The 27077-nt window shown below is 63.8% G+C and overlaps 1 protein-coding gene across 2 annotated transcripts in view; it reads left to right on the top strand.

Moving 5' to 3' along the window:
- Positions 1-26690, top strand: part of SLC12A5 (solute carrier family 12 member 5) — a 31708-nt gene extending 5018 nt beyond the window's left edge. The window contains exons 1-27 of one of the 2 annotated variants that reach the window (XM_032127409.1): positions 1243-1569; positions 8477-8571; positions 8803-8934; positions 9144-9290; positions 9933-9987; positions 10847-10977; positions 11110-11351; positions 11428-11639; positions 13532-13699; positions 14651-14749; positions 14927-14984; positions 15622-15796; positions 16665-16783; positions 17078-17176; positions 17270-17389; positions 17562-17666; positions 17755-17923; positions 18826-19021; positions 19102-19271; positions 19358-19489; positions 19682-19789; positions 19963-20085; positions 20165-20352; positions 20687-20701; positions 21251-21384; positions 21873-21981; positions 22121-26690. In XM_032127409.1, coding sequence (XP_031983300.1) covers positions 1518-1569; positions 8477-8571; positions 8803-8934; positions 9144-9290; positions 9933-9987; positions 10847-10977; positions 11110-11351; positions 11428-11639; positions 13532-13699; positions 14651-14749; positions 14927-14984; positions 15622-15796; positions 16665-16783; positions 17078-17176; positions 17270-17389; positions 17562-17666; positions 17755-17923; positions 18826-19021; positions 19102-19271; positions 19358-19489; positions 19682-19789; positions 19963-20085; positions 20165-20352; positions 20687-20701; positions 21251-21384; positions 21873-21964 — 3336 coding nt within the window. In that variant the 5' untranslated portion in view covers positions 1243-1517 and the 3' untranslated portion in view covers positions 21965-21981; positions 22121-26690. Of the gene's footprint in view, positions 1-1242; positions 1570-8476; positions 8572-8802; positions 8935-9143; positions 9291-9932; positions 9988-10846; positions 10978-11109; positions 11352-11427; positions 11640-13531; positions 13700-14650; positions 14750-14926; positions 14985-15621; positions 15797-16664; positions 16784-17077; positions 17177-17269; positions 17390-17561; positions 17667-17754; positions 17924-18825; positions 19022-19101; positions 19272-19357; positions 19490-19681; positions 19790-19962; positions 20086-20164; positions 20353-20686; positions 20702-21250; positions 21385-21872 lie in introns of those variants that run through there. The other variant, XM_032127410.1, reaches the window with a different exon arrangement.
- The last annotated feature ends 387 nt before the right edge of the window (positions 26691-27077 follow it).

Below are 27077 nucleotides of genomic sequence, written 5' to 3'. Positions count from 1 at the left end.
ACAGGGGCAGCCCCATGTGGTGACAGCCACACAGCGTCCTGGGTGGGGAGCTGCCCACCCTGAACTGCCCACCCTGAACTGCCCATCCTCCCTGCAGCCATCCTGTGCCACTTGCCACGGAGCTGGGGCTGTGCTGCTGCAGCTCCCCAGGGATGCCAGGTCCCGGGGTCCTGGCTGCAGCCATAGGGCAGGGATCAGTGCTGCCTGCTGGGCTGGGGTGAGGGGTCTGAGCCTCTCTCCTGGCAGCGGGGTCAGGCCGGGGAGCATCCGCGCTGCGGAGCAGCTGGCTCCGCACCAGGAGAAAGTAAACAATTAATTACAGCCGTCAAGAAGTAACGGAGGCCAGCGGGCTGTCATGATCTCAGCCTGTGCCGGAGGAGATGCCGGGAGCTGCAGCCAGCTCTGGCTGGGGGATCCTCCCGGATTAAGTGCATGAGAGAACAGGGGGCTGCAAGCAGCCCTGCAGGGTCCTTCAACAACCCCAGTTGGAGAATGGCATGTGCCCCTGGCCCTGTGGGTGATAGCTGCAAGAGCTGGGGCCTCCATAGGCGGCACAGGGCCTGGGGGTTTTGGCCCCATTGCAACCCTTCTCCAGGTCTGAGAAGGTTGTTACGGGTGTGATCCTGGTCCCCTGGGCACCAGGGGAGGTTACATCAAGCCTACTCCCCTCTGCAGGCAGCATTCTCTGTGCTGCAGGTCAGCTAGGCAGAGCAGGGTCAATCATCTCTGCCGACCCCCCAGCCCCACTGTGGGGTGGTCTGGACGTCCACCCCTCCACGGGTGCCCTGGATAGTCCTGGTGCTGGGGCAGGGGTCTCCACCCACGGCCGGGACCCCGACACCCGCAGAGGGGTCCCCTGCATGACGTGGTGCTGCGCACCCGGGAGCCGCCCCCACCCGGGAGCCGCCCGTCGCGGGGCAGGGGCCACCTGGACAGGGGCTGCCTTGATCCCGGGCCTCAGCCACCTCTGGGGATGCGTCGGTCCCGCAGGCACAGGTTCTGCCCCACTGTACACCCCGAGTGTGTTCCCGGTCCCGAGGCTGCGCCGGGGTCCGGTGCGGGAGCCGGTGTGAGGTGCGGGGACTGGCGACGGATGCGGGGCCGGTGCGGAGTGCGGGGGCTGGAGGCGGGGTTCGGGGCCGGGGCGGGTGCGGGGTCGGTGCGGTTGCGGGGCCGTCCCGTCCCGTCCCGCCCGCGCCAGCCGGGCCCGCAGCGCTGCCCTAGTTCCCCCCCACGCCTGGCGCAGCCGGGAGGCGGCCCCGCTCTGCTCGCTCGTCTTTGTGCCCCCCCGCGCCGCCGCGTCCCCCCTCCCTGCCGCGGCGGGGGCAATGCCTCCCGCATACGTGATGAAGCGGGCGGCCGGGCTGGGCTCCGCCGGCAGCAGCCGTGAGCCGTGAGCCCGGGCGCCTCCGCACTGCAGCCCCCTCCCACCGGCGCGGGGGGCGGCGCGGGGACGCGGCTGCTGCGGAGCGAGAGCTCCAGCTCCGGCGGCAGCGAGCGGCCGCGGCACCGGCGCCATGCTGAACAACCTGACCGACTGCGAGGACGGCGACGGCGGCGCCAGCCAAGGTGAGGCACCGGCATCGGCACCGACGAGCGGGACAGCGGGACAGCCCGGGGCGGCCGCCCCCGCCGGGCCGGGGATCGGCGGCGGCGCGGGGCAGAAGCGGCGCGGAGCCGGGGGCCACGAGGGATGGGGGTGTCCTGCCGCGGGGCAGGCGGGCGGCACCGGCACCGGCACCGGCCGCGACGGCGGCTCTCGGCCCGCGGCCCCGCGGGGCTGCGGCGGGCGGTGCGGGGATGCTCCCGCTCCCGGCGCCTCCGCGCAGCCCCGGCCGCACTCCCGCCGCTGCGGCAGCCTCGGGAAGCGGCGGTGCGGTCGAGCCGTGCGGGGCTCACCGAGGAGCCTCCTCCCGGGCGGGGGCTGCTTGCTGTGCTCCGAGCAACCCTGTGGGGCCGGCCCCGCCGCTTCCCGGACAGCCCCCGCCAGTCGCCGCACCAGTCCCTCTCCCGCCCGCCCAGGAACCCCGCAAGGGTCCCCGCGCCCAGCTGCCGGCCCCCCACCCCTGCCTCCCGCATCTCCGCTGCAGCCCCCCCCAGCCCTCCCTGCTGCCGCCCCCCATCTCCGGCTGCCGCCCCCCCATCTCTCCATATCGCCTCTCTCACCCCCGCTGCCCTCCCCCCCATTCCCCTCCTCTGCCGCTCCCCCATCTCCGGCAGCCGCCCCCCCATCCCGGGCAGCCGCCCCCCGCTCCCTTCTCCCCTCCCGCCCCCCCGTCCCTGCCCCCCGCCCCCCGGGGCCGCCGCCGCTGTCCACCGTGCTGAAGTGGCCGCCCGGGCCCTGCTCCGGGGCCGCAGGAGCCGTTCGTCCCGGGGCCGAGCCCAGCCGACCCGAAGCGAGCCCAGCTGAGCCAAAGCGAACCCTGTCGTGCCGAGTCGAGCCGGTCCGGCCCGGCCCAGTCCGTGCCGCGCCGCGCCGTGCCCCGTCCCGCTGCAGCCCTGGCGCAGCCCCGGCGCAGGGCCGCTGTCCGCCGCGGGCGAGGGGCCGCTCGGCCCCGCAGCAGCCCTGTCACTGCTGGCGCTTCGGCCTCAGCCCCTCCCGGCACCCGGCACTGCCAAGCTGTGTGAGGGTCCCCGTTCCCCCCGGGGCCACGTCCAGCACCAGGCAACCAGGTAGCACAGGCCCCGTTCTTGTGGGTGTTCCTGTCGGGTATAGGGATGGGCTGCAGCCAGGGCGATACAATGTGTGCCCAGAAGGACTTGCTCTGCCCCTCTGACCCTCCCAGACCCCGCGAAGTCCCTTCTCCAGGCCCCCTTGTGGGGTCTTCCAAAGCCCCAGCCGGGAGCACATGGCTGGCTATGGCAGCGATTGTCCCGACTGCCCACAGTGGGGCTCTGGGTACAGCCAGAGACAGGCTCTGTGTATTCCTCTGCTCTTCCGACCCCAGGCTGTTTATTTTCTTGTTTATTTGCGGCTCTGCTCAAGGTCAGGGCTGGCAGGAGACTTTTGGGGGCACCTTGCTGGGCTGGGGTTGTCGCACTGGCCCCCGGCCGTGCCCTTCCCTCGGCACTTGCCCTCCTCTTGCCCTCTGCAGCACCAGGATCTCTCCCACTCACCGATTTCCATCTCAGCAGTGCCGGCGGCGTGGCAGCAGGCGGTTCTGCCATGCTGGGGTCTGGCAGGAGGGCTGGACACAGTGCCACTACAGATGGACCAGGCAGACTGTCCCTGGAGCTGAGCCTGGCGAGATGGTGCCCTGTGGGACAGCGGGTGAAGGGCTGGAGGAACCAGGGGCCTGGGTGGCTTGGGGAAGCAGGGATTGTCTGTAGGAGGGGGCTCATTAGAACTCCCCACACCCGTGACAAGGGTGGTTGCGGTGAGGGGGATGGGTTGTCCCCCCATGCCGAGGGTCAGCTGAACTCCCATCACGAGGTCTGTCTTCAGGGACCACGGAAAATCCAGTGGGTGGCAAAGCTGTTGCATGCCAGTGGGCCCCCTCCGCATGTCCTGGCTGCTCCAGTGCTGGCTGTCCAGCAACTTGCCGAGCCCAGCACAACCACTGAAGCCCTGGGTGCCACTTAGGCCTTATTTGTCAGAAAGGTCAGCAGTGTCCACACTCAAGTCGTGCTCTGGACAGTATGCACGAGCCTCATGACAACGGCTGGAAGGGCTCCAGCCCCAGCAACCCAGCGGGGGCTGGACCAGCACAGACCCTCTGGGGAGATGCTGGGAGCGGGGTGCAGGCAGGGCTGCTGCCTGCAGTGTCCGGGCTGGCAGCTTGCACTGCTCTGGTTGGGGTGTTGGGATGTCAGCCGCAGCCCCACTGCAGGGTGCCATGCCGACACCCAGCCCGGGGGCACCCGGATGCCTGGGGAGGGCAGATACAGGGCCAGGAGCTTTGCTGGAACTTGTGTCCACGGCCATTTCCAAGACAGGGCTTGGACTGTCGGAGAATCTGGGAAGCTGTTTAAATGCAGCCAGCCAAAACGCCTGTGCTGGAAATCCTGTGCTGCAGGGCCGGCTGATCAAAGGGAGGATAATCCCGGGTTTAGGAAGGAAGAGGATAGGTCTGAAGTCGCAGTTGGTCCAATTTGGGTCAGGCAGTGAAGGAATCCAGCCCAAAAGGCCACTGAGTGTGCTTGCTGGCTGGAGGGGGAAAGCGCAGCCCTGGGATGGGGGGAGCATCCCACTCCACCATCCCACCCCTGACCCCCACTCCCGACCCCCACCCCCTGCTCCCCTGCCACACTGCAGCTGGAGCCGGCTCTGCATGACACTGCCAGCACGAGCCAGCACTGCTCTGATGATCAGTGGTCTCTGCCTCAGTGAGGCTGCAACGGCTGTGTGGCCCCTCCAAAGGTCGCCCTCCCCAGGGCAGCTGTCAGACACCCTTGCGCAGGGTAGAAGGAAGCCGGGTGGGCGCAGAGATGTCACTGCCATAAGAATACCTTGGCCATCCCCATCTGCCTTAGGCGCCCCAGGCCAACAGCCCAGGGCCAGGCAGTGGGTGTACAGCCAAGTCCCCTTGATAGCCGGAGGTGACAGAACAGCAGCGTGGCCTCCTTGGCCAGCAGCTCCTGCAAAACGGCAGCAGCTGGGGACATCAGCCAGGGCCACGTGCTCGCCCATGTGCTCGCTGGGTTGCTGGGGTCACCCTGGGGTGCCCCTTGCCGCAGGCAGAGCCCCGAGAGTCCAGGTGTCCTGTGGCAAAAGTCAAGGTGTCCTGTGTACCTCCAGGGGAGCCCCAGGGCACCCCTAGTGCCATGAGCAGCCATCGAATCGCTGCTGCTCCAGGGCTGCGGGGACCGGAGTCGGGGGTGGCACAGGGGATTCCGGAGCTGCCAGCAGCCCTGTGCAGGAGCACAGACGGAGGCACGGAGAGCTGTGAGGTTGGGGCTACCCCCGCCACGGCCCCCCTCACCCACTGCACCTCCTGGCCAGTGCCGCAGCCCTAGTGCCCGATGTTCCTGGCTGGGGCTCACTGTGCTCTGGATGCTGCGGAGGGGACGGGCCGGCCGTGGTCGGGCAGGACCGGCTAGCGACCCCGGCAGCAGTTCTGGTTAATTAGCCCGTGGGGGGTGGCTGCTGGGGCTCCCCCAGCCAGTGCTCAGTGCCCTGTGCCGTGTAAAGCGATTAGGGAGGATTTGGGATAAGGGACATGACGCTTCCCAACCCAATTTAGGGCTAAGTAAAAGGCCATTAGAAGATCAAATTGTGGATGGCGCTTCTGTCTGAGCGCTGCCCTGGGGGGGCTCCGAGGGTGCAGTGACAGTCCTTTGGCGCTGCCGAGTTGGCTCTGGGCTGCCCCGGGCAGGCAGGTTGGTGGAAGCCCTGCTGAGAGTGGGGCTGCGCGATGCCCGCGGCGGGGCTGCGGGTTCCTGCCAGCGATCCCGCCGCCAGCCCTTCCAGCCGCCGCAGCAAATTAAAAGGCCGATTCATGTTGAGCGATCCCTGGGGAGGGGGGCGGCCGAGCGCCGGGATCGAAGCCTGGCACGGCTCGGCTCTGCTCCGCTCACAACTGTCTCTCCCGGCTGGGCCGCTGGCCTTGGTGCTGCTAGCCCCGTCCAGCGCTCCGGCCCCGCTCTGCTCTGTCCTGGCTGCGCTGGGGGAGCGGGTCAGGGGCATGTGGCAGGGCAGGGGGAGGCCCATGGGCGTTGGTGGGACTGGCAATGTCCCACGTGTCCCCAGGGCCAGGAGGCAGCACCCCCTTTGTGCCGCCGGGCAGGACTGGCCGTGGCGGTGGCAGGTGAGGGACGAGTGCATTGCTCCTGCCCGCCCTGCTTGTCGTCCCTGCCCCTGCCTGCCCTGCCTGCCCTGCCTGCCCTGCCTGCCCCTTCCTTCAGACCACGGGTCTGAGGCTGCTACCGAGGAGAGGCTGCACCAGCCCCGCTGCGGCAAAATGGTCTCCGTCAGGAGCAGGAGCAGAAGCGGGAGCGCTTTGTCACCTGGGACCCTGCGCCCTCGTGATTAACTCCTTCCAGTCTGTGGGGCTGGAGCGACGTGGGAGGCTGAGGGTCTCCCCGAGCCGTGCTGCATCCTCATGTTCACCAGCCCGGGGCCTCTCCCAGTGCTCTTCCTCGCAGCAGCATCACCAGGCGAGGGGCTCCTGCGCCACGGGCCAGCCCCAGCAGCCTGGGTGATGTCAGAACGGGCCGCGGCCCCGGCGTGAGGAGCGCTGGCCAGAGGTGGGGGTGGAGGGACTGCGAGCTGTGGGTGCTGTTGTAGTGCCATGGGTTGGAGCGTGGGCACCCCAGGGTGCTGCTGGCGCCTGTCATATGGAGCCGAGCAGGGCCAGTCCCGTGGGGTTGTGGTGGGCTGGGGCCGGGGGTCCGGCCGCGCCATCCATCAGGCTCCGTGGGGCGCGAGTGCCATGTGGGGCCAGCGTCCGGCTGCCTCCGCCGTTACATAAGAGCGGGAGCTGAGGCGGCCGTGGCTCGCCGTTGCCATGGAAACCTGCACGGTGATGTCGTCGGCTGGGTACCAGGCGGTGAGACGAGGCCCCCGCGGGCTCCGTTCTCCCGGAGGGGTCCCAGAGCCTTGCCACGTTTTGAGCACGTCTCCCTGCCAAACTGCCCGTGTCCCCCGATGCCACCCAGCCCTAAGGGGGTGGTGGGCTCCAGCCACCCCTGCTCCTGCTCCCTTGTGTCGCCACACTGGGGATGGCCACAGCATCAGCCTGGAGGGTGTCCTGTCAGTGTGGTGGACATTTCACATCAATGTGGTCCCCAGAGCTGGTGCAGGTGGGCAGGAGCTGTGGCAAATGGGTGGGTGCCAGCCCACACCACTGCTGTTACCTAATGAGAGCAGGATTCTTTGGGGCTTTAGATCAAACACAGAGCAAGGAGCACATGAGGTCCGTGTTGAGACCTGTTGTGGGAGATACAGGGCAGGGCACATGCCGGTGGTGTCACCTGGGGTCCAAGGGGACTTTGGAGTGAAGCTCCTGGGACGTGTGGGCTAGGGTGTCCCAGTGCCACTGCCATGGCCATTCCTGCACAGGGGGAACCTGTGAACTGTGCCTTGGTGTTTGGCTGTGCCCTTAGGGACAGTGCTGCTCTGCTGCCCCATGCTGGAGGAGCCATGGGATGGTGGGAGTTAGGGGGCAGCCTGCAGGTCAGTGTCACCTGTAGCACTTGAGACTTCACCTCCTGGTCAGCCAGGAGTACCATGTCTGCCAGGGAATTGCAGATGGTGAATCACCACTGCACGCGGGCTTCCAGGATCCCAAATATGAGTCAACTGCCAGGAGAATGGTGGCCTTCAAAGGACCAGGATGCTCCAAATGGTCGCAGGGTCTGTCTTGGGGGTGCCACCATGAGTGGGTGACTACACTGCTAGGGCACCATCCCTCTGCCCCGGGGCACTCATCGGCTCCATGCTGAAGGATGGTGGAGGGGGCAGTTCTCTCCCTGCCCCCAAAGTGTGGAGCTGGTCTGTGACCCTGCCCATGTGGGCAGCCTGCCCAGCGGTGCGGTGGCTAATGGCAGTGTGACTGCTCTGGCTGCAGGGCCGTGGTGGTGGGATGGGTGTGTGGCAGGGAGCCTCTCTCCGCCCACTGAGGGCTGGGGACTAGCCCAGGTTTCCCTGTGCCATGGGTGCCATTGCCCCTTCAGCTGCTCTGCCCAGCACTGTGTCCTTTGGCTCCTGGCCCCCATGCTCTGGTCCCCCTCTGCTCTGGGCCCTCTCTTGGAGCTGTGCTGCTCCGGCAGCACCATCCTCACTGCTGCTCCATTTCCAGCTTGATTTATTTCTGCTGCTCTGCAGCTCAGCTGTTTTCATCGCTATTAAGCATCTCCAGGTTTCTTCTGCACTAGGTCATTAATGCAGTGAGTGGCTGTGGCCCCTGTCCTGGTAGTTCTGTGGGCCCTGCACTGCTGTGGGTGGCTCCACTGCCCCAGGCATCACCTGCCCTCAGTGGTGTCACCTCCGGATGCCTTCCCACCCTGTGGCCCCCACTCCTGTGGTTTGTGTCTGGGAGCAGAACCAGACACCTGGCCACTTGCCCCACTCCCCGGCATTGTGCCGGGACCATCCCCTCTGCGCTGGTGCTGAGCAGCCATCCAGATCCTGCCCCTGCAGATGCAGCGCTGAGGGCAGTCCCAGTGCGCTCACCCGTGGGCACCCCGTGCCGTGAGTTATTGCTGCCAGCCATCCCGCTGGAGGGTTCCCCTGGATCCACTCCGCTCGCCTCACTGTGTGGATGTGCTCTGGCGGGTCCGCACGTCAGCACAGCTGGGCAGGACAGCGTGTGGCTCCTGGGGACGGCAGCCCCTGCAGGTGTGAGGTGTGGGAGGTGATGCTGGTGGCTGGGATGCCGGCCTGCCATTGCCTGTGCTGGGACTGGGCATGAACATGGTGCCCACAGCTCCGGCAGCTCTCCTGCAGGAGCCACGGGCAGCCATGACCCCTCACAGTGGTGACCCTATGGGATGGGCAGGGCAGGGCTGCCTGACTGACTCAGTGGTGTCTCCACAGGTGATGGCAATCCCAAGGAGAGCAGCCCCTTCATCAACAGCACGGACCTGGAGAAGGGCAAGGAATACGATGGCAAGAACATGGCCCTCTTTGAGGTAGGGCAGGCAGGCAGTGGGGCAGGGGGAGGGGGCTGAGCTGGGCAGCTGTCCCATACAGCCGACCTGCACCCCGGGCACTGGGACATGCCAGAGCCCCAGGCCAGGGTTGCCACACTGCCAAAGCCATTCCTGGAGGGGCAGGCAGTGGGGTAGCATCTGGTGAGGTCTCCTGGGGTTGGCTAGGGTCCCAAGGGACTGTCCTCATGACTCGGGCTCTGCTCTCCACAGGAGGAGATGGACACAAGCCCTATGGTCTCGTCTCTGCTGAGTGGACTGGCCAATTACACCAACCTGCCACAGGGCAGCCGGGAGCATGAGGAGGCTGAGAACAATGATGGAGGCAAGAAAAAGCCCGTGCAGGTGAGGACTTAGGAGGGAGCTAACCCTCCCTCTCCAGCCCTTGCCTGCGTAGTGCCAGGCCACAGACTACCCTGGGAACAGGGGACTCCTTGGCCTCAGCCGGGGGCAGTTTCACCCTGGGTTCCTGGCTGCTTTGCAGGAGGAGTGGGACCTGTTGCTCCCCTGCCAGCCAGGCCCCTGAGCCCTGGTAACTTCTGTTCCCTCAACAGGCCCCACGGATGGGCACCTTCATGGGTGTCTACCTGCCCTGCCTCCAGAACATCTTTGGGGTCATTCTCTTCCTGCGTCTCACCTGGGTGGTGGGGATCGCTGGCATCATGGAGTCATTCTGCATGGTCTTCCTCTGCTGCTCCTGTGTGAGTTTTGGAGCCAGATGAGCCTTCACCAGCCTTGCCCATGGCCTGGGGGTCACCAGTCTGGCTGGCTGGACTATGGAGAGGTGCACTAGCTGCCAGCCCACCATGCCCTGCCCCAGCTTCTGCCCCTGCCCTAGCTCCTGCCCCACTTAGAGCAAGGAGAAGCCTTCAGCTTCCCAAAGGAATCAGCACTGGGATGGGGCTCAAATGGTGACCCAGATTATAGCTGCCATGTAGGGGGATGTGCTGGGGGTCCCCTGCTCTGGCACCACACTGTGCTGCAGAGAGCCACCTCACCAGGACAGTCACCCCAGGGCAGAGGTTGGGAAGGCTGGTCTTGCCCAGTGTCCTGGGCAGCCTGAGCCCCCTGCCCCCCCCCCCCCCCCCCCCCCCCCCCGCAGTACTGCCAGCCTCTCCAAGGGGCTCAGCCCTCTCAGCTGTGCTGCCAGCCAACAGCCCTGCCTGCCCACCCACCCACCCATACATCTATCCATCCGTCCTCCCTGGGCATCCCTGCCCCGTGGCACATCTCAGTGTGGCCCCAGGGAGCCCCATGTCCTAGCATGGCCCCAGCTCTCCCTTCCACTCCCCTGTCCCTCTGCCCAGCTCCGCCGGGTGCCCACACTGTGTTTCTTCCTGCAGACGATGCTGACGGCCATTTCCATGAGTGCAATCGCTACCAACGGTGTGGTGCCAGGTAGAGCCAAGCCCGCGTCGATGCGTGTGCCACGTGTGCGGGCAGCTGGTCCCTGCCGGGTGGGGTGCCTGCAGGGGCTTTTCCCAGGCTTTTCCCCGGGGCCGCCAGCCGCTCCCCAGCCTTCTGCCACCAGCCCGCGCGGGATCCCCACGGCCCGGGGGAGCGAGTGCTGGAGCCGCCACCCGTCCCCAAAGCCGCGAGGTGCAGATGGCAGCGAGAGCCGCCAGCCGCGGCTCCTCCCTCCGCCAGACTGGAGAGGCCGCGGGGAGCCGGGAGACGCACGGAAGGAGGATGGGAGCGGGGCACGCTGGGTGCCACGGGCTGGGTGGCGGGGTGGGCTCTGCCACCGCCGGACACAGGGATGCTGCTGTGTGTGGGCTCTGCCCCCCGGGAGGCACCACGGGCTCTGGCCGGTGGGTGCCCCGGCTGCCTCCCCCAGAACACGCCAGCCCTGCAGAGCCCTGGGGAGCCGTGAGCTGCGCCAGGCTGGGCACGGCACTGACAGCTCAACACGGGGTGTAATTAAAGCTATTTATCATCCTGCTGCCGCAGCGGGACCATCGATCCTGGCAGCCCTGCTCTAAGGGCTCCTCTGGGAGGATGGAGCAGGGCATGGTCCCTGGGGCTACAGCTCCTGTCTGGTGTCCAGGGAACACCTGTGCCATTGGCCATTGCACCTGGCTGCAGGGCTCCTGGGGAATGACTCTGCCAGTGTGGGCACTCCTGCTGCTCTGCATCTTGCTCAATGCTGGAGCAGGGCCTATGGCTATCCTGGCTCCAGTCTGCCCTATGGGATACCTGGCAGGGCTGAGGGTGTCACTGGGGTCTGGCTGGGACCCACTTTTGCTCTCTCTGACAGCGGGTGGCTCCTACTACATGATCTCACGCTCCCTGGGACCTGAGTTTGGTGGGGCCGTGGGGCTCTGCTTCTACCTGGGCACCACCTTTGCTGGTGCCATGTACATCCTGGGCACCATCGAAATCCTGCTGGTAGGTACCTAGTCCTTGCCTTGTGCAGTGCCAAGGGCTCAGGTCCTGGCAGGGCAGGGGGTCTGAGGACCCTTCCTTGGGGTCCCCTCTGTAGGCTGTTAGCCAGGCAGTGATGCTACAACTCTTTCCCAGGCCTACATCTTCCCGGCCATGGCCATCTTCAAGGCAGAGGACGCCAGCGGGGAGGCGGCTGCGATGCTCAACAACATGCGTGTGTATGGCACCTGTGTGCTCACCTGCATGGCCACCGTTGTGTTCGTGGGTGTCAAGTATGTCAACAAATTTGCCCTGGTCTTCCTGGGCTGTGTCATCCTCTCCATCCTCGCCATCTATGCTGGTGTCATCAAATCGGCCTTCGACCCGCCAAGCTTCCCGTGAGTATGGGGTCCTGCAGGGCTGCAGCAGGGCCAGGGCGTGCAGATGCGCAGCTGAGTGCCTGTGTCCCCCCAGGATCTGCCTCCTGGGCAACAGAACCCTCTCACGCCATGGCTTTGACCTCTGCACCAAGATGGTGATGGAGGGGAACGAGACAGTTGGCTCCAAGCTCTGGGAGCTTTTCTGCACCTCCCGCTTCCTCAATGCCACCTGCGACGAGTACTTCAGCATGAACAACGTCACTGAGATCGAGGGCATCCCCGGCGCTGCCAGCGGCCTCATCCAAGGTGAGCACAGGCAGACAGAGGCATGAGAACATGGGCATGGGCATGAAGGCATGGGACTGGAAGCATGGAGAAGTAAGTGCAGGGGAGCTGTGGTGGGGCAGTGGCCCTGCCTGCTGGGCAGCTCTGCCAGCAGGGCTGGTGGAGGTGTGCTGTGGGAGGCTGCCCTGAGCAGGATTCCTCAGCCATGCCAGGTGTTGTGGGGGCAAACAGTGCTGGGTCCAGGTGAGAGGGCATGTGGGTGATCCTTGCTGGGGGCTGCTCTGCCCCTGAGGCAGAGTGAGCTGTGCTCATGCTGTGCCAGGCAGTGGGACCAACTCCTGCACTGGGTGACAGAGCAGGGCACTGCAGCCACCCGCACGCAGCCTGTGCCAGCCAACGGGGTGGCTCAGAATGATGCCCAAAGGCTGGGGATGAATAAATCCTCCCTCTGCTTCCTCTTGGCCTTTGGAAAGGCTGGTATTGATCTGAGGTTTTGAGAGAAGCGATCACCCCTCGGGGCCACTTAGCTGCTGTGGCTACAGCCCTGCTGGGAGAATGGCCAGGACCGCAGAAAGATGCGTGAATTTGCTGGGAGGAGCCACTTGTGACCCGTTTTTCCGGAGATGCTGGTACATCTGCCAGGTGCACACGCTCAGCAGTGGGTGGCAGAGGCTGATGCTGTGTGCCACATTCAGAGGGTGTTTGCAGACCCCCATGCCAGAGTGATTGTCGGGACTCAGGAGAGCAGCAGAGCCACAAGCAGGATCAGTACTTCCTGGTGGCTGTGAGGCTGCCCCAGCCATCCTGCCCTGGTATCTGCATGGACACAGGCATGGGAGCTCAGACTTGGCTAAGCACGTGGTGCTCAGGGCTGCAGCTGTGACTGTGGTTAGTGGAGTGCAGTTGTAGGGGATTTGGGAGCCTCCCGATGGTATCCCATGCTGAGGTCTTTTGGGCCAGATAATGAGTTCCTGGCTGCTGGGTGGAATCTGCTCCTGCTGGCAATGGTACTGCTGGGGACGGGGTGCAGACCCCCACCCATCCAGCTGGTCTCTCTCAGGGCAACAGGCAGCAAACACTCCTGCATTGGGGGCATTGGGACAGAGCCAGGACCCCACTCTGGGCTGGCTAGTGGTGAGGGTGACTGGGCCAGCAGCATCTTGAGATCGGTGGCACAGTTTAGCCCTGACAGAGATGACTGGACCTTGCTGTGCCCCAGGTGAGGGATCTCCCTGTGGGGACAAACACAGCTTTCTGGGAGGATGAGACAGGCAAGGCCAGTAGGGTTGCCAGCCTCATCTGTCACCTGTGAGTAGCCATGAAGGGGGCTCAGTGCCGGGGGCTGAGGGCTGGTGCCTGCAGGCCCCTTTGCCCCTCTCAGCAGCCCCCTGGCAGTGACATGCCAAGGGCAGTTGCCTCTGCCCGCCCTGCCCGGTGCTGGCTGCTCTCCACTGCTCCAGTTTCTGCTCGTGATCTGCAGCCAAGGCAGCACACGGAGGGACACTAAACCTGTTACATCAGCCCCGCACTCATAATCCCATCAAAAACATTATCAAGTTACTTTGACACGATCCACCTCCCTTAAACCTGTGTTGATCAGCATTAATTATATTACCCTCTTAATTATTTGCTACTGCAATCCCATGTCAGCTGCTGCAGTATGTTGTGGGGACACTGCCAGCAGCAGCACGGACCTGCTCTGGTTGCCCACCTGCACTGCCATCCTCACCCTCTGGATGCCCATGGTCCTCTCTGCTGGCTGAGCCGGCTGCTCAGTGAGGCCGGGGAAGGGGAGGGAGAGCCAGACCCGCCCCCCCGGCTCCATCCCTGTGGGATGGGGATGCTGTGCTGGGTATGGGGGCTTGTGGGCATCTCATGCCGGTGGCACTGCCCGCCCTTCTCCCTCCTCACAGAGAACCTCTGGAGCTCATACCTGACCAAGGGCGTGATCGTGGAGAAGCGAGGGCTGCCCTCAGTGAGCTCCCCCGACACCCCAGTGGACATGGACCAGCCCTACGTCTTCAGCGACATGACGTCCTACTTCACCCTGCTCGTCGGCATCTACTTCCCCTCGGTCACAGGTGGGAGTCGCCGCCGGCCCCGCTCCGTGCCGCGGGCACACCGGGCACGTGCCGCCGGGCGTGCTCGGCGGAGCCCCACGTGTGCCACCCCCGCGGTGGGTGCGGCGGTGACAGCGGCGTCGCGGGGGCGGCTGGTCGCCATCGCCTCCCACGCAGCCGCCCGCGCTCCAGATCTGACGGTGCCGCCCGGTGCGCGCTGACGTCCCGCCGCTTGGGTATTTTTAGCTCTCCGGGGGCAGAGGAGCCCCCCCGCCCCAGTCCCGCTGCGGAACCGAGCGGGGCGTAGCCTCCGGGGCTCCCCTGCAGCTCCGCCGAGGCCAAGGCCGGCGGGATCGCCCCCCGGCCTGCCCCGGGCATGGCGAGCTCTGGAGGGTCCCGCGCTGCGGGGTCCCCGGCAGCCGCTCAGCCTCCGCTGCGCTCCCTCCCGCTGCCCATTCAGCAGCAGGTCCCGGTTTCTGCAGGACGCCTGTCCCCCGCTGCCGGCGGCGGTGGGGTCCTGCCTCGGCTGCTGCTGCGGCCGGAGCACGGGTCATCCCTCGGGCTGTGTTGAACCCGCCGGTGCAGCCGTGTCCCTGCGTGACCTCCTGCCCTCCCAGAGCAGCGTCGGGGCTGGACCCTGTCCCTACCCCTGCGGCAGCCACCGTCCCTGCTTGAGCTAATTAAGGGCTAATGAGACACGGCACTTGAGAGCTTTTGAGCCTAATCCTTGAGTGGCCTCAGACTGCGGTTTGGGGTAGGCGGGGCAGTGTTGGGGGGATGAAAAGAGCAGGCTGGGGGCCCACGCCGCAGCAGCACCTTCTCCACTACCCATCATGTCTGCTTCCTATCCTGGCGCACACCGAGCCGCGCCCTGCTGTGCCCAGGGCTCATACGGTGCCTGGCATGAGGTTTATCTGGGACGGGGATGAGCTGTAGCTCTGCTCCCCCTGACACCATCCCCTCTTTCCCCAGGCATCATGGCTGGCTCCAACCGCTCTGGAGACCTGCGGGATGCCCAGAAGTCCATCCCCACGGGCACCATCCTGGCCATTGCCACCACCTCTGCGGTCTGTATCCTTCAGGGCTTGCCTGAGCCTGAGCCTGGGCTGTGGGGCTGAGGGCGGGTGGGCTCGCTCTGCAGGGCTGATCTGCTTGGGTGCTTCACTGGGCTGGGACAGGGTCCCAGCACCCCACTGGCTGGGCAGGCAGGACGCTGCATCCTCCTGGCTCTCCTTGACCACCTGGCAGATATCAGCTCTGTTGTCCTCTTTGGAGCATGCATCGAGGGGGTTGTCCTGCGTGACAAGTGAGTGTCCCAAGGATATGTGGGGCATGGGGAGAGTCTGGCAGCCCCCTGGAACAGGCTGGGGCAGGCAGAGGTCTGGGGAAGGCTGCAACCAGGACACACTGGGCAGACAGGGTGGCATTGGAGGGTTCATGGGTGTCACTGGGCAGGGGGGCCTGGAGCTTGTAACAGGCACTGAGGGCTTGTGTGCACCCCGACCGTCCACGTTTTGCTGCATTCCTCCTGCTCCGACACTGCAGGCAGCCACTTGTTTGTCAACAGGCAGGGCTGCCTGTGCTCCTGCCTATCTGGGGCAGCCCTGCTCACCGCACGTGGCAGGTGACACTTCTGGGTCGCCAGCACCAACACAAACAGGATCCAACTGCATGCATCATCACTGCCCTCCTGGCACATGGACGAGGAGTCCTGTCCCACACCTGTCCTTGTCCATGCTTACGGGTACAGGGATGAGGACAGACCCCTGGCAACCTCTGACTCTGCTCCCTTGCTCACCCCCAGGGGGGCGGGCCCTTCCCCGGTTGTGTCACATCCCCCCAAAGTGGTGTCGTGTTGGGGGGCTGGGTTGTGCCACTGTGGTGCTGGTGCTTTCGGGGCTCAGTCATGGGACGGAACCGCAGGTGATGCTGATGCCCTGCAGGTTTGGTGAGGCCGTCAACGGGAACCTGGTGGTTGGCACCCTGGCATGGCCATCCCCGTGGGTCATTGTCATCGGCTCGTTCTTCTCCACCTGTGGGGCTGGGTTGCAGAGTCTCACCGGAGCCCCCCGCCTCCTGCAAGCCATCTCCAGGGACGGGATCGTACCCTTCCTCAGGGTAGGTGTACCCCGAGTCCGGTGCTGCCGCACCCTGAGAGCCCACTGTGGCTGCAGATGCCACCAGCACGAGTGACCGGTGGGAACCCACGCTGCTTCCTCCCGGCACCGATGCTGCCGGAGCAGCCCCGCTTCCCTGCCCTCATCCCGCCGGCACCGGCGCGGCGGTGGGCGGCCGTGGTGGCTCTGGCTGCGGTATCGGTGGGAGGAGAGTGTCGGGAAAGGTCAGGATCCCCTCCCCCCCCCCGCTGCCGTGCCGCTTCATATTTTATCTGCTCTCTGAAGACGCGTTCCCACAACCTCATCTCTCCAAATCCAACCCGACAGCTCCCCCCAGGGAAGAGCGGGCTAATTTTATCCTGCCTCTTTCTCCTTGCCAGCCCCAGCCCGAGCTCTCACTCGCTCCGCCCGCACCCTCTAATGCGTCCGGACACGCGCCCCCGGCCCCCTCTCCGGACCCCCCCCCCGCGTCCCCACAGCCGCAGGAGGGGCCACTCTCCCCCGGCAGCCTGTCCGTCCCAGGCACAGGGTGCCCGACTCTGCGCTGGCTGTGGCCAGGCTGTGAGCTGGGGCTGGTCCCTGGTGGGGGTACAGGGGCTGCTGCGCTGGGTGTGGGGACAGCGACGGGATCTGCCGGGAATGGGACTGTACTGTCAGCAGGAGCCAGTCCTGCTAGCCCTGGGACTGCTGCCCTGGCAGGATCCAGCATGGGACATGTGCCAGCTCATGGCACCCGGTGTTCCCAATCCCTGTTCCCGCCAGGGCTGGGTATACGGGAGGGTCCAGTCTCATCGGGCTGCACTAAGTACCCTTGCCCAGGGCTACAGGGCACTGCGGAGCCTGACACGCCCTTCTCCCCCCATTTCCAGGTCTTCGGCCACGGCAAAGCCAACGGGGAGCCGACATGGGCCCTGCTGCTCACAGCCTGCATCTGCGAGATCGGGATCCTGATCGCCTCCCTGGACGAGGTGGCTCCCATCCTCTCCATGTAGGCAGCGTGCTGTCAACCCGCACCTTCACAAGCAGCGGGTGGCGTGTGTGGGTTTCTGCTCCTCAGGGTGGGGGGACACACCTGCTGCCCTGAGCCCTGCCTGGGAAGAGGGGGGCCCTGCGGGGACTCTGGGGTCCCGTCCTGGCCAGCACTGAGACTTGGTTACTCTGTGACACTGCTTCTCTGTCCATCAGCAGGGCCCGCTCCAGCACTGGCCACCCCAGGGCCAGGAGGTGTGGAGACCTCAGTTCCTCACAGTGCACCCACTCAGCCTCCTATTCTCTTCTGCAGGTTCTTCCTCATGTGCTACATGTTTGTCAACCTGGCGTGTGCGGTGCAAACGCTGCTGCGGACGCCCAACTGGCGGCCCCGCTTCCGCTACTACCACTGGTGAGCCGGCTGGGATGGGGCAGGAGAGGGACGCCCCAGGACACCCTGGTGTGGGGACCCCAGGGCACGCTGACAGCTCTGTGCTCTCTGCAGGACCCTGTCCTTCCTGGGCATGAGCCTGTGCCTGGCGCTGATGTTCATCTGCTCCTGGTACTACGCACTGGTGGCCATGCTGATTGCTGGCCTCATCTACAAATACATCGAGTACCGCGGGTAAGGGAGGCCGTGGCACCGCAGGTCCTGGCCAGCCCCCCATGGCCACATGGCCTCTCAGTGTGGCTTCTCAGCTCCCCGAGGCTGCTTGTCCCAGGATGCTCCAGGGTGCCAGTGTGGTGCTCTAGGGCCAGAGCCATGGGCATCCCTTATGTGCTGCTGGTTCCTGCAGGGCAGAGAAGGAGTGGGGTGATGGGATCCGGGGCCTGTCCCTGAGTGCAGCCCGCTATGCCCTGCTGCGGTTGGAGGAAGGGCCCCCGCACACCAAGAACTGGAGGTGAGGCTGGGCAGGGAGATGGGGATCTGAGGGTGCTGGGGCAGGGACCAGCTGGATGTGGGCACTGACTGCAGGACCCTCCTTCTAGGCCGCAGCTGCTGGTCCTGGTCCGCGGGGATCAGGAGCAGAATGTGGTGCACCCGCAGCTCCTGTCCTTCACATCACAGCTCAAGGCTGGGAAGGGCCTCACTATCGTGGCCTCTGTGTTAGAAGGGACCTTCCTGGACAACCACCCTCAGGCGCAGAGGGCGGAGGAGGTGAGACCTGCCTGCACCGAGATGGGCTGTGCCAGCAGCAGGTGCTCCTGGTCCCCAGGTGCCCAGGGTTGTGTCTGCCCCATGGCCAGGGCTGGTGGCCCCAAACGGCCCAGAGAGCTTCCGAGTGGCATCAGGCAGAGCCTGAGGACTCCATGCTTCACTGGTGCTCAGAGCACTGCAGGGACCTCTGGACCCCTCCTCCTCTCCAAGATACCAGAGATCCTGGCACCAGCCAAGCAGTGGTCCCAGTCCTGGCCAGCTGTTGCGGGACTTGGCACAGCATGGCACATCACAGCACAGCATGGTGCTCACCCAGGGGCTGCTGTGCTGCTGGGCTGAGCGGACTCCACAGCCCCGACCCTCCCCATGGTCTCTGTGGCCCTGGTGCCAGGCAGGGTGGGAGAGGAGCCTTTCCCTGCCAGAGTGAGAGCACTCCCCACCCCCCGCACCCGCGGGGCGGCACATTAATGAGATTAAACCCTCGGAAGCAAACAGTTTCTCTCCCATGCAGACATGTTATAATTTCTCTGAGTAAATAACTCTAATTGCTGCTCCACCGCCCGTCAGAGCCCTGGCACAAGAACACCCTCCACTCTTCACGGTACAGAGCCGTGTGCCAGCTCTGTGCACCACTGGATATCACCCCCCTGGCCCAGAGCCACCAGCCTGCCACGGGGCATGGAGACCCAGGCACCCTGCCAGGACCTGCACCCCACAGCCTGCACTTCACAGCCCTGTACCCCATACTCTGCACCCCGCATTCTGCACCCTGTACCCTACACCCTGCACCCTGCACCTCATCTGGCCTGGGCTGGGCCACTGCTGGGCCTGGCAGCTGCTGTGCCCATGATCCATGCCCGTCCCCGAGGCCCTGGGATCTCTGACTTCCCTCTCCCTTGCAGTCCATCCGACGCCTGATGGAAGCGGAGAAGGTGAAGGGCTTTTGTCAGGTGGTGATCTCCTCTAACCTGCGGGATGGCATGTCCCACCTCATCCAGTCCAGCGGGCTGGGGGGGCTGCAGCACAACACAGTGCTGGTGGGCTGGCCCCGCAGCTGGCGCCAGAAGGAGGACCACCAGACCTGGAGGAACTTCATTGGTAGGCACCGTGGAGGGTGGGTGCTGCTGGGCTTGGAGGGCTGCAAGCTGCCCTGGCTGACGTGGCCCTTCCCCTCCCAGAGTTGGTGCGAGAGACCACAGCTGGGCACCTGGCCTTGCTGGTGGCCAAGAATGTTGCCATGTTTCCGGGCAACCAGGAGCGGTTTTCGGAGGGCCACATCGATGTCTGGTGGATTGTCCATGATGGGGGGATGCTGATGCTGCTGCCCTTCCTCCTGCGGCAGCACAAGGTAGGCTGGGCCCTGCAGTGCGGGGCTGGGGCTTGGGCTGCGGCTGTCCCTGTCGAGCCATGCCCAAACTACCCCCTCCCTTGCAGGTGTGGCGTAAATGCAAGATGCGCATCTTCACGGTGGCACAGATGGATGACAACAGCATCCAGATGAAGAAGGACCTGACCACGTTCCTGTACCACCTGCGCATCACCGCAGAGGTGGAGGTGGTGGAGATGGTGAGTACTGGGACGGGGCATGTGCAGCAGTCAGGGATGCTGTGCATGGGAGAGCCAGACAGACCTTGACATGGGGGACACAGCACCACGGAGGGACACAGCACCACGGGGATATGCTGGGATGTGCTGGGCCATGCTGGGAGCAGTCAGTACAGTTTACCCTGCCCCAAATTTCTCCTGTTTCCCCCACAGCATGAGAGTGACATCTCTGCCTACACCTATGAGAAGACACTGGTGATGGAGCAACGTTCCCAGATCCTCAAACAAATGCACCTCACCAAGAATGAGCGGGAGCGGGAGGTGAGCCTGCAGGACAGGCTGGGTGGGCTCTGACCCCTGTGGTGGCTCTGATGTGAACTGAGCTGCCCTGCAGCTCTGTGTGCTTGTCCTGCTGGAGAGCTGGGCTTCAGGCTAGGCTCTGCCCAGCCAAGCCCTCTTGTGCCCCACTCCCTTGGCTGACCCCTCCCACACAGATCCAGAGCATCACGGATGAGTCCCGTGGCTCCATCCGGCGCAAGAACCCGGCCAACACGCGCCTGCGCCTGAACGTCCCCGAGGAACAGGCTGCTGATGGCGAGGAGAAGCCGGAGGAGGAGGTGAGGAGTTGTACCAAGACAGGGTCAGGGAGGTAACTGGCCCCAGGCCCTGCCCACCATTCCCCTCTTCTGCCTGCAGGTCCAACTAATCCACGACAAGAATGCTACCACCTTCTCCAGCAGCTCCCAGTCCCCTGGTGATGAGGTGGAGGCAGCCCCTGAGAAGGTGCATCTCACCTGGACCAAGGAGAAGTCTGTTGCTGAGAAGAACAAGAGCAAGAGCCCTGTCAGCCCTGAGGGCATCAAGGACTTCTTCAACATGAAGCCGTACGGCCCCCTATGCTGCCACGTTCTCCCACCCATGCCCTGTGTCCCTGGCTACCCCTGCCTGCCCCAGCCAGGAGGGTGCAGGCAGGGCCTTGGCAGCACCAGCTTGATCCTTGCCCTGAGGAGTGGTCAGGCAGCCTGGGCACTCTGAGTGCGCCCTTGCAGAGGGGCTGGGGGCAACTGGGGAGGGCTTCCTGTGCAGAACTGTGCTGGCAAGGGATGGGTGCCCACGCTGGGTGTGCTGCAGGGAGTGGGGGTGCACACCTGGTGTTCACCACCTTTCTCTCTCTCTCTCTCTCTCTTTCTCTCTCCGACCCCATCATGCTCCTGGCAGGGAGTGGGAGAACCTGTAAGTCTGGGTTTGGCTGGGTGCCGGGGCTGGAGTGGAGGGAGCTGGGTTGTGCTCATGGGGCAGCGTGATGGGAGCCGTCGGGGTTGCCCCCATGCAGGAGGGCGGCTCAGTGAGCTGTGACAGCTGCAGCGCCAGACAGTTCACCCGAGCAGGCTGTGGTTGCCAGCTCCATGCACTGCCCGCACCACACGCTCCTCGTCTGCCCTGTTATGCTGCCAGCAGCTCCCTGTGAGCCTGGGCTCAGGCACCCACGGTGACACTAATGCCAACTGCTCCTGCTCGCTCCCACGTGGCCTGGCCCTGAGCAGACGTAGTTGCTACTGCCTGTGGGCACTCTGTGTGGCCCTGCATCTCATGGCCACTGGTGCAGGCTCAGAGTCACCAGCGCTGTGCCTGGCAAAGTTTGCTGCACCCCAAGTTTGTGCTGCAGCCCAGACTGGACTGCTCTAGGGCAGGAGGCCAGGGTGCCCTGTTGCCCCTTGGGCCTGGTGTGGGGCTGGAGGCCAACTGTGCCCATCCCGTGCCCACACGTGCTGTCACCCACAGGAACCAGTCCAACGTGCGAAGGATGCACACAGCTGTGAAGCTCAATGAGGTGATTGTGAAGAAGTCCCAGGATGCCAAGCTGGTCCTGCTGAACATGCCAGGGCCTCCCCGTAACCGGAAAGGGGATGAGAACTGTATCCTTCCTATGGGGCTGTTCGTCAAAACCCCTCTATGCCGGGGGGACCAGGGTCCACATCTTCCCCAAAACTGGTGGGTCTTTTAGGTGAATGCCAAGAGGCACAGGTCTAGTTCCTGAGGTTGGACCCCCCCACACCTCCTGCTCCTGGCCGGGTCCAGCAGTTGTCATTCACACCAGCCTGCCCCTCTGGCACCTGGTGGGGCCACATGACATTGCACCTACACCCATGAGTGCAATGGCACATGACGGGGGCCCGGGCAGAGGTCTGTGGGGCTCAGCCACCTGCTGGCTCAGCCACCATCCCCATCGCACAGCATCAGCATGGGTGGGGTCCCCTGGCCCCTTGGCTTGGGACTGCCCCACCAGCTCCTGGCTCTGGTGTGGAGGTGTCAGTGCTGCAGGCTCAGCTGGGGCTGCGAAGGTATGGCACAGGGCTGTCCCCATGTTCCAGTGTGGAGTTTGTCCTCCTTGACAGCTGTGCAGACATGGAGTTCCTGGAGGTGCTGACGGAGCATCTGGACCGAGTGCTCCTGGTGCGTGGTGGGGGCCGGGAGGTCATCACCATCTACTCCTGAAAGATGGCGCGAGAGAGGTTTGTCTGCACACTGAGAGCCCCGCCACCCCTTTGCATCGTGCTCCCGGAGGGGAGGAGGGAAGGCCGGATGGCAGCCGGTGCGCAGAACCTTCACCTGGCTTTGGCCGTGCCCCTGATCTCTCCATTCGAACTGCAGCACCAGATCTTCCGGGAGCATCCAGCACCAGAGCAGCTGTTCCTCATTGCAACACCACAGCACTGCTGTCCTTGTTTATATATAAATATATACAGTGAACCGCGGACTGAGCACCAGAGCTCGGCGCTGCCGCCACCGCCCGCCCTGGCAGGGCCAGCCCCGCCGCCAGCCCCAGCACTGCCGCTGCAACGCCTGGCCGGGCAGGAGGGCGGCTGTGCCGAGACGGACCTTGGCCCCACCGTGCTGCTACTCCTGCACAGACTCGGCTGGATGCGCCTGTGCCCCGTGCCCGCCGCCTGCGCCGTGCCTCCCTGCGAGGCGCTGGGAGAAGAGAGAGGCCCCCGTCACGCTCCCCTCGCCGGACGCTCCTCTCCCCACATCCAGCAGCGCCCGAGGCTGCCTCCCACGGCGCTGCACCCCTGCTGCCCCTCACCGCCATGGACCCGGACAGCCCCACCTCGCCGCTGCCTCGGCACCGTCGTCTCTGGAGGCTGCTGAGCTTGTGGAGATGCAGCACGATGGTTTGGAGGAGGCAGAGGGTGGGGGGCGGCTGTGAGGGGTCAGGTGCTGGAGCACAGCAAGGCCGTGAGAGCAAGAGCCCTGACCTAGGGTGGTTGCGGGTATTCCCTGTCCTCCCTGCCTGACTCCAGGCTCTCTCTTCCCTCACGCTCTCCAGGTGCACCAGTCGCGGTGCGGAGCTGCGGTGTCGGGAGCCGCGCAGCGGCCCTGCCATGCGCAGCGTGAGCCGGGGCTTCTCTCGGCGGCTGGAGCCGCATGGGTGCTGGAGACCCCCGAGGCACCAGTGCCTGCTCCTGCCTGGCACAGGGGTGTCCCGGACCCCCACCCTGCTCCCCCGCCGCACTAAACTGGGGGCTCTCAGGGCCCGGCACCAGCCAGCCCGGCTGGCCCCAGCGCCTGCACATATGTCTGGGTCCCCCCCGTGCCCCGCTGCGCTCCCTGCTGCTCCCCAGGGCTTCGCTGCTAACCCAGCCCTGGCCCCGGCTCCAGGCAGTCGCAGATGCTGCCGGGGGCTGTAGGACAGTCTGGATCTGTGTGTATTTTTAACATATGCAAAGGCTGTTTGCTAATCTGACCAGCAAGACCTCACAGTGAGGTGGGGGCTGTAGGGGTCCTACCGCCCCCCGGCATCATGACACTCTCTGACCCGGCTGGCCAGGGCAGCCCAGGCACCAGCCACACCACAGCCGTCAGCCCCCGCGCGGGCAGCAGAGCCCCCGGGGCAGATCAAACACCTCTTATCTTTGGCAGCAGCTGCAGGGTCGCCCCCGCCGCCGTTTCCCAGCCCCTCCCCCCCCCCCTCCCCAAGCATCTCTCATAGAAGAGAAACTGAGGCGCTTTTAACAAATGTGAACGGTTCCAGGAACCACGCAGGAAGCGGTGCGAGGGCAGCAGGGTGCCGCTGGCGCCCGCCCCAGCCCCATGTACATAGTGTACATAATACAGTACGTGTATTTTTAAAGTGATCATATTTATGTTAATAGAACCAGATGAAGTCTATATATAGAGATCTATATCTATTCTGAGAGATGCAGGGCTCTGCTAGCACCAGGCCGCAGGGACGGGGAGCTGAGCCGGGCTGCTCCTGCACAAACCGGGAGCCCATCCGTTGCACCAAGTGCTCCAGAGTGGTGGTGGAGGCTGCAGCCTTCCCCGGCCACCAGCAGCCCCTGGGAAAGGGCCAGGTCGCAGGTTCATTCTCTTCTCAATTTAGCTTATTAAGAGTTTTCAGGGAAAAGAAGTCACAGACTTTTCTGAACTTGTTTCACAGCAGATTTGAGCTTCCACTCAAAGTGCAGCCTGCTAAGAGTTGCCCTCTCCCGGCAGCGCTGGCAGCTTTGTGCCAGCCCGGGCCCTGGGGCAGCACTTTGTTCCCGGCCAGAGCTGAGCCCTTGTGCTGAAGCACTCGCCCCCTCCGCCCCTCCAGACGCTCCCCAGTGCTGCTCTGCACTGCAGGAGGCGCAGAGGGAGCTGGTGCTGCTACAGCATCCCCGCGGGTGTCCATCCAGGCAGCAGCTGCCTCCTGCCTGGCATGGGCAGCCCTGACTGGTCCCAGCTCCTTGCCCACCTGACTCCCTGCCAACCTTGACTCCTGCCTCCCTGAGAACAGGAAACCCCTCCCCGGCACCAGCCACTCCAGCCCGTGCTCCCTTTCAGAGCACCTCTACTCCAGGTCCAGGCCAAAGCTATTTGGGGATGCTTGGATAAAAAGCAGTGGGTTTTTTGATGTTGGATTTTTTTTGCTATAAGATACTACTTGGACACACTCCTAGACCAAAACCAAGCCCCAGCTGCACATCTGTGCCTGCTCATACCTTGCTCCTACATTTCCATCACTCCCGAAGTGCCTCCCTTCTCTCCAGAGCAGTCCCAGTCACAGCCAGACTTTCTGCCAGGGTAGCTTGGCTGCCTGTGTGGCTGCTGGTCTGTGTCACAGATGCTGCTGTGGAAGCTGGTCCCACAGGCATGGGGAGCTCAGCATTTACATGGGGACTGTCAGGCTGAGCTGAGATCTGGCTTCAGCACAGGAGCTCAGGGCTGACGAATTGTGCAGATGCACAGGGCAGCACTCTCCAGTCCTGCTGCTGCCTCAGCAGCCTGGGAGCTGTGGGAAGAGCAGGTAGGGGTCTGCAAGTGAAAAGTTCCTTTAGTTTTGGGAAGGGCAGCCCATGGGAACCAGGATTTGCCAATGTCTAGCTGCTCTGCCACTTGGAGCTGGCCCTATACCACCACACACAAGCTGACGGGATGTTTCCAGCCTCCCAAAATTATTTGAGGCACTTCAGCAGCAGCGGGGGAGGCACAGCAGCCTGCCCACACAGCTCATGTGTTAGCACCATGTTGTTGGGCCTCGAGCACTTGCCAGCTGCTCTGCCTCTTCACAAGATGCCACTTGCTCCCTGTAGTCGCCCTCTAATTGCAGCTTGGCTGCTGCCCCCTGTGCTGCTGGGCCTGAGGCAGAGAGCGTGGTCCCCTCCTGCCCTGGCACATGGCGCAGGGCAGAGGCAGGTTATACACAGCCTCTGCCGAGGCTGCAGACAGCAGCCACCCTCGCAGCATCAGGGAGAGGCTCCTCCGTTGGCCGCAGGTACAGGGCAGCCAGGAATGACGTTTGCAGAGCAGTGGTGAGAGCAGCCAGGGCACACTTCTGACAGGTTTGCTTCATCCCCCCAGCATCACCAGTGGATCCCGTTCCCCTCAGCACCACTTCCACCCTGACGGCAAAGGCATGGTCCCGGCTCTCCCAGGGAGCAGGAAGGCCATTCCTTTCCATCATTACTGCTGAAAAAAGGCGTTCCCCTTCCCCATCCTTCAGCAAGAGCAGGGGCACAGCTCTGGACAGTCAGGGCTGCTCCACACCCCTGCCAGGCAGTTTGGCTGTGGCAAGACAGGAGCTGGTTTCCACAGCGTGTCCCCTCGCCGTCGGCGGGAGAGGGCCAGTTTTAGCAGACAGCACTGCATGTTAGTTTACAAACCCAGCCCTGCACGTTTGGCCTCTGTGAGTGTTCAGTTTCCCCATGGAGCACCCTTCTGCCGCTCCACCGTGGTGAAGACAGTGTCCTCCTCTGGTAGACATGCAAGTTCCTCCTTGGCACATGTGCAGACACGGTCCGGTTTTTGTTCCAGACAGGAAGGTCTTGACCCCCCAGTTTGTTTTACAGGCAGGCTGCTGCTGGAGCAGCACTGAGCAGCACAACCCATGGGAGGGTGGGCTGGAGTGTGGCCACAGCAGGCAGGGAAAGTTCGGCCAGCACACAGCGCTGGTGGCCTGTGCTCCAGTCCCTGCTGCAGGAGGGCCAAGCAGCCCTGGCCCCTGTGAGTGGCAGTGGGCAGCTCAGGTCACTGTGGAGGGCAGCTCAGGTCACTGTGGCCACCACGCAGCACAGACAGCAAGCCACAGGGCAGCAGAGACAGGAGGCACAGGCAGTGTCCAGCCTGGACGGGTGCTGGTCTGTGGCTGGACGAGAGGAAGGACAAGAGACTGCACAAGGGCAAGAGTTGCACTAGAAGAGTCAAGACCCTCCTCTGTGTAGCAGGACTAAAAACTAGCAGAAAGACCGAAAGGTCTGAGATTTGCTGGTTACAACACTTTCTGTGCTACATGTGCAATATATTTGTTATGAATGTTATCACGAAGTCGGTTCATTCAATACTCTTTTAATCACTGTAGCTAGATGTTCTCTGTCCATTCAAGTGACTTTTATTCGAGTGCAATATTTCAATAGACATGTAGTGACCTAGAATGCTTTGTGTTTTAGAGAATCTGTGTGCAGAGCAATGCAATTAAGTTTAAAACCTTGTAAATAAAACAGGTTGCAAACCAAAAAAAAAAAAAACCCTATTAGGCTTGCATTTAATTTCTGTGTGTGTTTCAGTGTTGTGCATTAGGCCGCCTCGGTGCAGACCCCGTGTTCTCTGTGCAGGTGTTCATGGAGGAGTGGCTCCTCGGCTGTTGAATGCTCCCTGTTACTGCTTTACTGCTTTACCTGTATTCATTTTTCTAGACTCCTGTCTGCACAAAATGCAATAAATGATTTTATTACACCCTTCACTACTTGCACGGGGACTTTTCACTTGCTTCCAGGTCTTCACAGCTACTTTGCACCATTTCCATAACACGTCCTAACTCTGACAGGGTGCAGATTGCAGAGGAAGCAAAGCACAAGGAGAGGAACAGCCTCTCCGAAGGGATGCAGTTCCCACATTTCATCTCACAAAGATTTCCAGTCACCCCAGCAAAAGTGTTCTACCTGGCTGCAGGATTGTAGAGGTGGAGAAAGGGATCTAACAGGAGGAGAGACAGCAGACAGACACTGCTGTCCAGACTCTGGCTGTGGGATGATGGCAGCATGGAGCCATGGGATGCCAGTGCTGAAGGCACAGGGACTTGCAGCCCTGACCTCACGCTGGCTGTGGCACTGATCCGGACCTGTTCCTC

The sequence above is a fragment of the Corvus moneduloides genome, chromosome 17 (genome assembly GCF_009650955.1).
Source record: "Corvus moneduloides isolate bCorMon1 chromosome 17, bCorMon1.pri, whole genome shotgun sequence".
Taxonomy (NCBI): Eukaryota; Metazoa; Chordata; class Aves; order Passeriformes; family Corvidae; genus Corvus; species Corvus moneduloides.
This window is presented reverse-complemented; position numbering and strand designations above follow the sequence as displayed.